Source organism: Peromyscus eremicus, chromosome 5, assembly GCF_949786415.1.
Source record: "Peromyscus eremicus chromosome 5, PerEre_H2_v1, whole genome shotgun sequence".
In the NCBI taxonomy this organism is placed as follows: domain Eukaryota; kingdom Metazoa; phylum Chordata; class Mammalia; order Rodentia; family Cricetidae; genus Peromyscus; species Peromyscus eremicus.
The window spans coordinates 60,498,031-60,511,922 of NC_081420.1; the positions used below are offsets into that span (position 1 = coordinate 60,498,031).

General features: G+C 38.4%; 1 protein-coding gene across 17 annotated transcripts in view; it reads left to right on the forward strand.

Annotated features, from left to right (window-relative positions):
• Celf2 (CUGBP Elav-like family member 2) overlaps window positions 1-13,892 on the forward strand; it is a 539,378-nt gene that overhangs the window by 409,708 nt on the left and 115,778 nt on the right. For 16 of the 17 annotated variants that reach the window (XM_059263523.1, XM_059263531.1, XM_059263534.1 and 13 more), the window contains one exon: window positions 8,155-8,237. In XM_059263523.1, coding sequence (XP_059119506.1) covers window positions 8,155-8,237 — 83 coding nt within the window. Of the gene's footprint in view, window positions 1-26; window positions 171-8,154; window positions 8,238-13,892 lie in introns of those variants that run through there. The other variant, XM_059263539.1, reaches the window with a different exon arrangement.

Consider the following 13,892-nt stretch of genomic DNA (forward strand, 5'->3'; position numbering starts at 1 on the left):
TTGGAACCCTTTAGTTCTGAGTCAATTGTTAAGGGTAGATCTAACACTAGAGATAAGACTTTGGAAAGGGAGAAAGTTAATAACGCTTAATTAGCACATCCACCAGGCCTTCTCAAACAGATAGTCTGGATGCTTAAGTCTGTTCTTAGAGAATCTGTGAGATATCTCAGGTAAGATACTTTCATCCATCCGGGGATGATCCTGGCCAGATGCTGCTAATGACGATAATGACAGAAAGGCCTGAAATTAGGGATCCTGGCTGTGTTACTGCACAGAGGTTACCTAAATATTCCTTTAGTAAAGGAGAAATGGTGCCCAACAAATGATGGAAAAGCTACAATAGCACACAAGAAATTCAAAGTAGGAAACAGCTAATAATCAAAAGCCAATATCACCAAGACTCCTTGAGCCTTGGCTTGCCCCCTGGAAGGCCCTCGGCTTCTTCCAGGTATTAACTTGTCATATCAGCTGAACTCCCACTTCATGTGTTTTTGCAGCTTGCAGCAGTGGTATTTGGTAATTCAGATAGTGGTACCCACATGATTCAAGTCCTCAAAGCAAATAGCGTATCTGTTTTCTAGGTAGTGGGCAGGTGGTAGTACTTTGTATGTCAGGGTGTCAATTATATCAAACTCTGTAAATGTAAGCTGATTGGCTATGGTTTCATTAAAAATTGAATCGGCCGGGCGGTGGTGGCGCACGCCTTTAATCCCAGCACTCGGGAGGCAGAGCCAGGCGGATCTCTGTGAGTTCGAGGCCAGCCTGGGCTACCAAGTGAGTTCCAGGAAAGGCGCAAAGCTACACAGAGAAACCCTGTCTCGAAAAATCAAAAAAAAAAAAAAAATTGAATCGTACAGGATGATGCATTTGTTTGAGGCAGCTGTTGTTTTAGCTATAAAAACAGCACTTTTAAAAAGCAAAGTAGTGTTTGAGGTGACTGAGAGATATGTAAAACAAGTGAGATTTTGGTTTAGGTGACACAAAAGGAGCTTCAAACATCTCTCGTGTCTTTAAAATAAGGTAAAGCCTATCAGGTGCTTTGAGGGGTCTTCCTGTGCTGTGGATGATAGGCAGTGCCTTGGAAGAATGCGCCCCGGCCAGTGATTCTCAGCAAGTTTCCTTGTCTTTTGTTTGTTTTGTCTTTGAGACAAGATTTTTTTTTTATATAGCCCTGTCTAGCCTCAAACTAGCAGAGATTATCTTGTCTCAGCCTCCCTGTGCTGGAATTATAGTACTTGAGTGACTGGAAGCAGTGTAAAAATGGGAAAGGTGGAAGGCTAGGCTGGAAGAGTCAGCTTGTAAAATTATGTGATCTTACAGAAAGAACATAGAAGCCATGGAATGTAATGCTTTTATTTCTTCTTGTTTTCATTTTCTTACTTTGAGCGTTAAATATAATTAAAAAGGAGAGGGTATGCAAAACAAGCCCTCTAACCTCTTGAAGTTTCTTACTTTAGCTAAATAAGGTTTGCTTTCTTTGTCACTGTTCCATGCCTTCCATTCCTATCTCTGGGTATGCCACTGCAGCCCTCCTAGTTCCCTATCCAAGTGCAAAAAGGCCATAGTAATTAAATCTTAACCAAGAGCACACGAATATGTTTAGCAGATAGGGGACCAAGTGTAAAATATTAGCTTGTGAAATTAATAGTGTCACTTTTAAAATTTATCTCACATCTTTCATAAGCAAACCCCATGTTAAGAACACAGTAGAATGAATGAACACACGGGGCACTTAACCACCAAGACCACGAGTTAATAACTGTGCATCTGATGTGTTTTAATTGGCAAGGGCAACTCTTGGTTGGTAAATTTGGCTGAGGGAAGGGCTGTTTCTTTGACTCTGCAGAGTACCAAATAGCTTCCTGAAGCATCTCTGTACTTTCTAAGAATAGCATTTTGTCCGTTTTTTACCTGGAAACACTAAAGATTTAGTCACATTCTAGACCAGTGAGCAACACACTGTCTTTTTAAAGATGAATCCTAATGTTGCTTTTAAAAATTAATCAGGATTTTTTGAGGGTTCTTTGAAACCTTTAACTGCTTTGTAGAAAGTGAAAATAGATGGTCTTGGGAAGAGCAAAGCCAGAAATTTATAGGTGAAACTGTAGTGTATGGGAGATTCCTAGAGCATAAAATGAACCACTTAGATCAACAACCTTCAGACTCTTTAAAAGGTAGATAAAACTTGGAGAGATGACAAGAGAAAGTGAGTATGTGAAGTGTGTCCTTTTTGGCTCAAACTGGCTTGAACGCCGTCCTACTTCAGTGAACAGCCACCCAGTTTGTCACAAATGTGGATGCCAAAAACAAAAACAAAAAAACCCTTCATTCACAGTAAGAAAAAACATACCAGGTTTACTGATCTAGCCTTCCAGGGCCTTCTTTGGTCCCTTGATCTCCCAGCCCCTCAGAATTCAAAGGCAGCTTGGAAAGAAAATTTTAGTTTACTTGATAACTATTGAGATCTTGAATTCCAGTATAACGTGAATTGAATTTATCTGCCAGGACTATTACTTTGGTAGAGGGGGAAAAAAAAACCACAAGTATATCATTCAGTCATTTAATGGTCATTCTGTAACTGGTTTTAAGTATACATTTGCTTCAATTTAGAAAAGAAAGTAGATTTCCTATGGTTATGATGAATAACCTTGAAGACATGGATAAGCCTCTTGAGTTCATTTCTGGTAGATACTTAACTAGTACAGAACATAGTAAGCTTCAAATCTGAAATACTTGTTTTTAAAACTACTTTAGCCACAGAAAAATTATTTTCCCCTTCTCAGTCCTCAAGATGTATGGTTATTTATATTTTTTAATGTAGTACAATATTAAAGTATTGGTTTAAGAATATGGACATTCCAAATAGACCGTTTTTGCCACTTAAGGAGCACTTTAGTATAGGAGTGTTTGTCTTTGTACCAGGCTAGTGACAGCAGGAGATATTATGAGGCCTCTTTCCTTGATACCAATAGCACATGGGGCTGGCTCCAGCCACTGAGAATGGATGTTGTCAGCATGTTACCTGGTATTTCTTCCTGCCCCTAAAGTTACTCTTTCAGTAATTAAGAACAATCCAAGTCATTGACCTCTGTCTTTGTACTTGGATTCTTTAAATACAAACACAAATTTGATTGAAAAAGATCTATCTTATTGTCCATATTTTATTCAAGGGCTTTAAGAAACTGACCTTCTGAAATGAAATGTTCCTCCACAGAGTCAGATCACAGTTGTAGCCCTCTCCAATGTGGTCAGGTTAGAAACCTCAGATAAAATTTCCTTAAAGAGTTTTTTGCCACTTTCCTTAAGGGCAGAATTAATTTTAAAATCTGATCTGTTAGTATCATCCTCTCTAGCTGTGTTGACACTACCTTTCACACTGAAAAATGTAACTACTGCCTGTATCAGGGCAAGCCAGGATATAAACTGGTTATCTCTACATAAACAATACTTTCCCCACCCTGTGGATATTATTACTAAGAGTTTTCAAGTACAGATTTTCTAGAGAAACATCTGTGGTTTGAAAAGATTTGCAGTAATCCAGATGGTTTCTTTGAGAAGAAATGTACTTGATAACTTAAAATTAAAGTCTTTCAGTAAAATTGAGTGTTTTATGATTTTTTAAGTGTGTGTGTGTGTGTGTGTGTGTACATGCATGCATGTTCCATTGGCCTGTCTGTTGAGGCCTTTATCTTTGAAAACAGAAAAAAACCTTAACAGTGTCTCAAATTATTCAGCAATTAAAATGGAAAAATACCCAAGGGAACTCTTTATGACAGCAGAAACCATTAGTGAGAAGATGATAGACACGGACTGCCCTATTTAGACTATGTGGTTCTGGACTTGTCTGGGAATTACCACTCCCAACTTCTGACACATGATGGTATAGTCAAATCTCATAGCTACAATACTAATCACTGATTGCTTTATCAACTGAACCTACATAACTGTATTGCTAGACTTGCCCATTTCTGGGAATATGGGTAGTGAAAGGCATTAAGTACCCCTGAGAGTACTGTGACAAGGTTGATGGAATGACAGTTTCCTTCAGTGGTCAGTATTGCTTTACTGTCTCCTGACTACCCAGAGATGTTCTTCTTATACCTGCACATACATTGCCTTCATACAGAGTGTGTACCCCCAAATTTCTTCCATGCTTATGGCTATGTTCCCTTCTGATAGATTTTTTTAAGTTTAACAGCGGAATTAGTTCTTAGTGAGTTGTTAGTGGTCTGTAAACACAGAAGCTCAAAATATTAACACACACACACACACACACACAAAGTGTGTACCCTAAATACACACATTACCAAAAGAGAGTAATCAGTAGTGGAAATATTAGACTCTCTATGAATTAGACACTATGATATTGAGTTCTAGGGTCACCTCTGAAAACTTACCATTGTACCAGTTCCTGTGAATGTCAAAAGCCCCAATGAAGGATAGTGGGAAGGGGTTGATAAATGGACACATGAAGGATAATTATATTTTTTTTTCTGCTCTGACTTTTATTAACTCAATGAGTTGTTGAAGTTGTTGCAACAGGGATGCCATAAGGTAACCAGGGCATTGTGTTTGTCTTCTCTACACTTTAGATTTCCAAAAAAGCCAAACTTGGATATTGACACTGGCAGAAACTCTTGAATGAGTAGATAAGTGTGAGACAAATTATAAAGTGTAAGTTCTCATTACACAGTGTCAAGTGAGCAAATTAGAAAAATATAAAGTATCAAAAAATACCAGTGTAAAGCAGAAATAGAAGGGTTGGGACTTGTTGAAACACATGGCTCAGACTACATCTACCTCTGGTGATCATCAGAGTCCCTAGGATACTGATGCTCTTCTTTGAAGGGGAACAAGGCTTTTCTTGGTACCGCATTAAAGAGGAGTTCCAGGGATGAACACTGCCGCAAGAGGGCTAACCCCTCTGCTATGTGTTGCAACCATTGACCATGGAAGACCATCTGGGTATTGTAGGTGTTTAACCACCCACCTTGAAAAACTGGAATTGAAGCAGAACATGCAGAAGGAGGGGGGCTTGTCCCCTGGATCTGGTGGCTGAGCCATATGGTGTTACATCTGACCTCGAAATGAATTCAGTACGTTTCAGACCTGAGCTGCAGCTGGTGTGGGAAAAATCTAAGAACAGGCGGTTCCCTTAACAGCTGTACTTACAGTTAGGGCCAGCAAGAAAGACAATTTTATGCTTGTTTAAGCCTTCATGGGTTATCTGAAATCTATAGCTGCTCCCTTGCCTTTGCCATAATTATTTTAAAAATCAGAGAAAATGATATTTTTCTCTTCCTTTTTTGAGATATTCTCTACCAATCAATTAATCTAAGACTTTAAATTAGTATTAAGAGATAGATAGGTAAAAAGTCTGTGGTAAACTAAAAGAGCACTCAACCAGTAATCTTTAAATGTGTTCTAATTCAAGAACTATACAAATCAAAATCACACTGGGAGGGAAGCACTAAATTTCTGCATCCATGGTAACTCTTTAAATGTGGATGTCTATATTTACTCTGAAAATTTTAAGACAATTGTAGCTTAAGTTTTCTTGCCTGGCCCACAGTCAGGATATATCTCTTTCACCTGCCAGTCCCACAGCCTCTCAGACCCGACCAAGTAAACACAGAGACTTATGTTGCTTTCAAACTGTATGGCCGTGGCAGGCTTCTTGCTAACTGTTCTTATAGCTTAAATTAATCCATTTCCTTTAATCTATACCTTGCCACATGGCTCGTGGCTTACCGGCATCTTCACAAGCTGTTTCTCATCATGGCGGCTGGCAGTGTCTCTCTGACTCAGCCTTCCACTTCCCAGCTTTATTCTCCTCCTTGCCCCGCCTATACTTCCTGCCTAGCCAACGGCCAATCAGTGTTTTATTGATTAATTAGCAACACATTTGCCATACATCCCACAGCAGACAATAGTTTTAATGTGTGTGAAATGAAGAGTAAATCACTTTTAGCACAACAAATGAAAAAAGGTTTTAAATTTTTAAAAATTGGTTTGACAGGTTTTCCTTCACTGATTTAGAGTGATGAAAAAAGGAACTAAGATGCAGAGAAAGAAATGTATTTTTTCCTAAATAATCCAAGAACCAAACTATGAAACCAAAAGAAAATATGTCTGTCCTATGACACTCCTCCCACATTATTAAGATTTGTTCATTGTGAGAGTGCCCAACTGAAGCTGTAATTAGGGGCAGAAATATAGTCTGGACTATTAATGAATTATGGTAAGAAACTGTATCCACCTGGAGGTGGGATGACTTTTTGAATTCACATAAAAATCTCCAAATTTGCTCGCTAAGATGGCATTACTGGAACTGAGCTACTAGGTTCAGCAAATGGGCAAGTAGTGAAAGAAGTATGTTACCCAGGTCTTCAGTTATTCTTCTATGATATTACAAGGAAAGCCAGAGTTTGTTTGGTATAATCTTGAAGAATCTCTGTTTAAATTGATGTACTTTGTTCTGGGAATTGATCTGAAATTTCTCAAGGGCTCTAATCAGGAGATTTAGAGTGGTAAGAAGTTTTGCTTCACATAATTTAGTTCAGCATAGCTTATGGATAGGGACCATAGAGGAGCCAGGTACCAATTGGAACTGAAATTACTAAATGAGAGAATGCCACTATACCTCAGCACAGACAACTTCTTAATTCTCTGTCCCAGAGAGCAAGCGCTGCAGGGAGATATGGCTATGGAATCAAGCCTAAAAGTTCAGTTCTTGGTTGTAACAATCTCAAACTTAACGGACAGCCTAGATCAAAGATAGAATCTTTTCTCTTCAAATTTGTAAAGTTGGGGCAACAAGACAACTCATTGGGTAAAGGCCCATGCAGCCAAACCTGACAACTTGAGTTTGTTCAATCTCTGGGACCCCTGTAGTAGAAAGAGAATTAATTCCTGCAAGTTGTCCTCCAATCTTCTCCCTCGTGCTGTGGCCTGAGCCATGAGTAAATTTGGAAAGGAGTTTTTTGAGAGGATTGTTTGTTTATTTGAGGTTTTTTTGCTTTGTTTGGTTTTGAGACAGGGTCTCACTATGTAGCCTTAGCTGGCAATTTGTGAAAATTATGTATATTACTCCTTCCCAAGATGATTATGCTGAGAATTGTATAGTGTTAATCAGCAGATTGTTGATGATAACCAGTTTCTTTACAAGTTGATGAAAGGGACAGGCAAGCCTTCAGGTCACTGAAGTAATAATCTGAGAATGGGAGAGAAGATTGATTTAAAAGAAGTATCTTCTGGCCTCCTTTGGGGGCATTTTTGGCCTAGGTTTCTATCGGCTCTTAGAAATGAGGAACCCAGAGATGTGCTACAGCCAGTATTTATTACATAGGCTAGATTCAGCTCACAACTGTTTGGGTTTATACGTATTCATATTGCAAGTGTTTTTGTTTTTTGTTTCTGAGACAGTGTTTCTCTATGTAGCCCTGGCTATCCTGGAACTCTCTCTGTAGGCCAGGCTGACCTCAAACTCAGAGATCTGCCAGCCTCTGTCTCCTGGGTGCTGGGATTACAGGTGTGCACCACCACACCTGGCTCAAGTTTAACCAATTTTAAATTGGTTAAAATTAGCTAATCATTTTTTAGCAAACAATAATTGAATGGTCCTATGCACAGAACTTGACTTTATGTACTCTATTTTAGAGATAAGAGAATAAGGCACTACCCAAGCTTTTAAGAACCTTCTTATCTATCTGGCTTTCTAAACCTTTAAGCTTACAAAGTGTTTTGTAAGTGTGACATTCTAGAGATACTCTAAGAAAATTACAAATAATATAAATGTATGCAAATGTTACTGTGGTTAAGTACATCTCTTTATTGTAGTTGCTATGGTCCAAGTCCCATAAACATCTTGCCTTCCCTCTTCCACCTCCTACTTTCATTTCTAAATAGCTGTATCCCAGGTAGTTAGTACAGGGGGCTATGAATAGGTCTCCAATGCAGGTAAAGCTAATAAATGTAATTTAGGATGAAAGGCACTGTGTAAATGCTTGAGATGTTGTTATTACTGCTCTCATGTGCTTTATTATTTTTAAATTGTGCATCCTTTTAAGTAGATTATTTGTTCACCACAGTCTCCATTATATCTAAGCAAAGCCTTCACAGAAATTTCTAAAACCTTTTCATTTCTCTCTGTAGGTTGTTGTTTCGTAACGTTTTATACAAGAAAAGCTGCACTTGAGGCCCAGAATGCACTGCACAATATTAAAACTTTACCTGGGGTGAGTTGGTTTACTTTTGTACCAAAATCACTTTATTGCTTGAAAATGGTCCTTTCAACTAAAGGTTCTAGTTATTGGTTCTTAGTGCCAAAAATGGCTTTGGTCTTTTGAGGAGTATGTTCTGACCCCTCTGTTCCCCGCAGTAGCCAGACTAGCTGGCCAGCCCACAAAGAAGGCTGGCATTAAGACTGATGGGAAGAACTCTCAAATAGCATGTCCCCTGGTTAGGAAATCAGAGTGACCCCACTGGGTACAGCAGCTGCCAAAGAGTATTGGGTGGGTTAAGATTTTAAAGATGGTGGAAACCCACACATACAAGGAAAGCCAATGGGAAGGGAAAAGCTTTTACTCTCCAGGGTCTCCTTTTCAAATTTAGTCTTTAGATTTTCATTTGAAGGACAAAATGTGCTCTGTATAGATAGAGTATTAAAGCTCCTAATGACTTCTAAACAGTCAATGTGTTAACAAAGTCAGTGTTTTAATGCCTGTGTGTGCCTTGGTGTTGGTGTAGAAGAGAAAATAGAAAGCTTGCCGTGGTTATTTTTTATTTCCTTCCTAGTAATAGCTGATGATTAGTACAATTATTAGACATGAACTGATGTTGCATAGGACATTTTCATCAAGATTTATCAGATTTTTGTGGGACTTTTACATATTGCATGGTAGTACAAATTGTCCTTTGCTGTTTATATGGTGTATTTTCTCCATTTACTTAAATGCCAGTGGAGAGTTAATTCAATATCATGGCGATATGTGTTTGTTACAATAAAGGATCCGTGGTAAACACTTAAGTACCATGATTTTATTGAAACATGTTTTGTTAAGAAGGATAAAATGCTCCTGATGTTTCAAGGTATAATTTCAGTGTTTGCTTACTTACCTGTACCTGTACGCATACAACCATGTGCAGTCACAGACTGATATGGGCACACGTATATATTTTTTCCTCCTGCTTCCCCAAAAGATAGGATTTGTGTAATTCATGTTAGGCCCACTGAAAAACTTATAATGTCTGTAGTAGAAAGATGCTTAGCAAAAGATTTTCAAAATATGAGCTGCTTCTTTTGAGGTAGATGGATTTTTGAGACAGGATCTCAAAATGCTGACCTCTAACTTGTGGATGAATGCAGAGATTACAGGCAACTGTCCCCACACTCAGTGATCGCCAAGAACAATAAATTAGGAACACAGCTATTCACCATACCGTTTTGGTTTTCCTCGTTTTCCTCTGAGCAAATCAAAGGACAGAAGAGCAAGTTTGTAGTGACAGAATGATTCTACCCTGCACACACTTGCTACATTTGCCTTTTCACTTGTGGTCAATGGGGATAGACTCTCACATCTTATGTTTATGTGTAGCTTTGTCTTAAAAGCATCACTTTTAACAGCTGCAGGGAAGACATGAAAGTAGTTGCCTTTCAGTTGTGAGCCTTTGGTAGACAGAGAGAAATGGGACCAGACATAAAAGATTAATGCATAGTCTTGGAGAAAAAAAATATTACAGACTACCTTGCTGTTTGATTACAAGCCTTAGAATTAGTCAACATTTCCATAATTCTAAACCAATATACACCTGTTTTCCCACTGTGATGTGGAGGCACGACTTAATTTAGCAGAACCCCTGCTGTGCTAAATCTCTCATTAAATACCCAGTAAGCTCAGTTATTTAAAGTTGTAGCACGACTATTTTAACTGGTTGCCTTCATATTATAAAATTAATAAGAAATTAATGATGCACTTTGCCATATGCCTTCAGTTTCTTTTTGAATAAAAATAAAAGGGACAAAGAAAAGCACATCATCTGCTGACACTTTAAATCTTTTCTGGTTGTAATCATTTTCCTGTGGATAAAGTCCATTACTTACTGCCTCTTTTCTAATGTGTCCAAAACTTTCTATTTATAACAAGGTCAAATAGTACATTTTTTTCTTTCTTATACAGTTCATGTTTTGTATCCTAAGGAAATTTTATTGTACAGTGGAACTTGACTAATGTTTGGGGTTTCCTTTTGGTCTGATGCACCGTTTTCCCATCTTGAAAGAAACAAAGCAGTTGATTAGTGCAGGAGGGAAAGAACCCGATAGGTCCGTCTGGCAGGCAGTGTGATGTATCTGCTCTTCAACTGAACTTTGAAGCACCTTTTTTTTCATTAAGTAGGATGTGACTGAGGTGAAGAGTTGGGGACCTTTTTGGTAACCCACAATGTATATCTTAAGCCTGTTCTGAGAAATGTGTAACTCAGAAAAACCCTGGATCTTGTATCCCCACGTTCAACACAAACCCCTAGAAATGGAATAGCAGAAACAAAGGGAGCTAATCCAGAAACTCTACCCTGAGAGGAAAGAATGAGAGTCTGAATCAGTTTTTTCATTGGATCAACCTCACTTCTAGAGGGGGTTGCTTAATGCTTAAGCAGCAGATTAAATCATAGAGTTTATTTATTTCTAATACTTCATGAGGTTAATAAATCACAAGTAGTTAACTGAGCAACTACTATGTCCCAGGTACTATATAGGAAATAGCCAGGATCAATCCTGACAAGACTTCTACTTGGTCTAGCTGAAGGATAGTAGAAAATTAATACATACTTGATCTGTGCTTTAGTGCTTTTCTACTTCTTACACAATATGGAAATCACACACACACACACACACACACACTTGAGTCCTTAGTAAGTAGTACTCTTATAGTCTGATGGAGAATATTGTAGTCCTGTGTGCACCGGCGAGGATACCTAATAAGCCATTGCATTTCCTGCAGCATTATTTGATTTTTTTCTATTCCTATGTCATTATGTTTTTGGAAAAACTTTAGTTGCCTCTGATCTCAAGGTGTGACATACTAGGTTTAAAGAATGTCTCCTTTCATGATAAGAATACAGTATTTCCCCATCGCAGAGTTGTGCCTCATATGTGCAGAGCTTCAGGTTCAACCTCCAACTCCATACACACAGAGAATGTATCAATCATAATTTCTAAAATCATAGTGTCCCAGGGAGAGCAGGGGAGGGTATCAGCTTAGGACCCGAAAGACCAAGTTCTCAGCACAAAGGAGATTTATTTGCCCCAGAGGGACAAGGGGAAGGGAATAAGAGACAAAGACAGGAGACAGAGGATGAGGGAGAAGGGGAAGGGAACAAGGAAGAAAACAAAGAGGTATTTGTCTAAGGGGAGAGGGGAGACAAAGAACTACTTCTAGATAGAGAGGAGACAGACGTGGCCCATAGGCAAGATTGTGGTTTATAAAGGTAAACCTTGTTGGGATGAGTTGTTTAATTTTAATTATGCGTGTTAATTAGGTGAGCTAATGGGTCTTTTGATTCTGGACTTCAATACTTTGATAGCTGGACCTTGGTAGTGAGCCTCAGGAGGAGGAAGTGGACAGATAAGGGAATAGATCTGGGTGGCTAGCTTTAAGAATGTAATCTAACAGTTTTTAGGAAGGCAGAGGGAATTGTGGAGAAGGTGAGAGTCCCTTCAGAGGGTTACAGAGGAGGCTTTGGAGGGAGAAATGGGAAGGGGGAAACATTGTGATTAAATTACAATCTCAAAATAAACAACAAACAGATAGTGTCCTTTTTTGCTTGTTGAAGAAAAAAAAAAATGGTACAGCCCAAGGTCTCAAACTTGCCTTAACCTCCCAGTGCTTGAATTACAGGTTTGTGCAACCACTCTCAGTAATAGTCTCCTCTCAAGCAGCTGGTACTAGCAAGCAGGGTAGTAGCATTCAGAGGAAACGTCAGTGTCTACCATTGTGTATTCCAGAGGATATTCCTATGACTGCAACCTGGATTTTATACTTTTGTTTTAACTAGTCTTGTTTATTTAGTGCAATTACAAACTGAAAGTAAAGATGTCTGTGGCACAGAAAAACTTCTAAAACCTTTTCAATGGTCAGATGTTAGAGTCACAGCCCTCGTACCAGTGATAGCACTGCACCATGTGCCATTTTCTCAAGGTCTTAACACAGTCTATGGCAATAAGATTTCTGGATTGAAATCTACAGTGGTATCAGTAGAGCATCCTCTGTTTAAATTAATTTAATTAAGGATGTAATAACATAGAATACAATTTTGAGAAACCTCTTAAACTTTAACAGCAAAGAGGAATCTGAAATCTAAACGTCTTATAAAATATTAATCATAAATTTCTTTCAGTCATATTTTATGAATATGCCTTATCTTTTTCTTTTTAGAATTACTCCCAATTTTATTAAATGCAGTTTATATTAAGGAGATATTGCCCCAAGAGAACATTTGTTTAGAGCACTCCATTTTAGCAGAGGCATACTGAAAGGTGTTTTATAATAACACATGCAGTGTGAGCAAGGACTACATATATATTTGAGTTATAAAACAAATGATCCTGATACATTAGGAAGAAGCTGAAAATAAAATGGCCTCCTGGGACAAGTATGTTCACCCGCATGACATGAATGGGCCCTTTCCCGGATGCCCTGGAAGAGATAATTTACTCGTGTGGGTAGGCACCTTCCTTCCAAGTGGGATTGACTAAGCTATCTATGGAACTGTTTTCATGTCCTTAATAGTAGAATGCTAGGGTTTATTCTTTTCTGCAGGACATCTGGGCTCTCCCTGGGACCAAATTTAATTTGCCCATTGTAATGTGAGTCACTCATTTTCTTTGAAGCATTTCTCCTAATTATTAATGTGTATTTAATGTCTTTGTTCTTAGAGCCATGGTTATGATTTTACCTTTATCATCATCATTTCTGTCATAAAATCTCTCAACTCTCATATCCTCATATCATGGAACCCCCTCCACGCCCCCCCCCAAAAAAAAGTCATGCTATTTGAATTAACACCTAACTAGACCAACTTGAGTAAATTTCTTCAGGTGTCCTTTAAATAAATTTGTAGCACAAATTCTAATTGGTCTTATTAATAAAAACCCAGAGCCGTATATCAGGGTGAAAGCTGAAAGGTCAGAGAAGCAGAGCAAGCCACAGCTACCACCTTTTACCTCACCAACTCCTCAGCCTGAAAGCAAATCCTCAGATTGAATACCCCTGAGTCTTGTCTCCACTCACCTTATATTCCTTTCTCTGCACAGCCATATCACTTCCTATTTCAGCCTTCTTAGTGCTGGCATTAAAGGCATGTGACTCCCAAGTACTGGGAGCAAGGGTATGAGCCATCACTGCCTGGCTTTGCTTCTCTTTTAGACTAGATTAATCCTGTGTAATCCAGGGTGACCTTGAACTCACAGACATTCGTCTGCCTCTGCCTCCTGAGTACTAGGATTCAAGGTGTGTGCCACCGTTGCCTGGCCTCTATGACTAACTCTGTGGCTGGCTCTGCCCTCTGATCTTCAGACAAACTTTATTTGTTAGAGCATATACAAGATATCACCACACAAATTAATTTAAAAAATAGCCAAAACATCTTTATAAGTAGGTTTGCATCTCCAAAATTGTATGTCATATGTAATATAAAATATGCATTCATTCATTCAACAAACAATTAGAAATTTTTTATTGTTTTCCCAATACTTTGCTGGATACTAAGGAACACAGAGTAGTACCATTGCCCTACATAACTGAATCACCAAAAAAAAAAAAAAAAAATGATTGCACCATGTTTATATTAAGAAAATTTTCAATAAATAGCTGTAGGAAACTTAATTTCCAAATAAT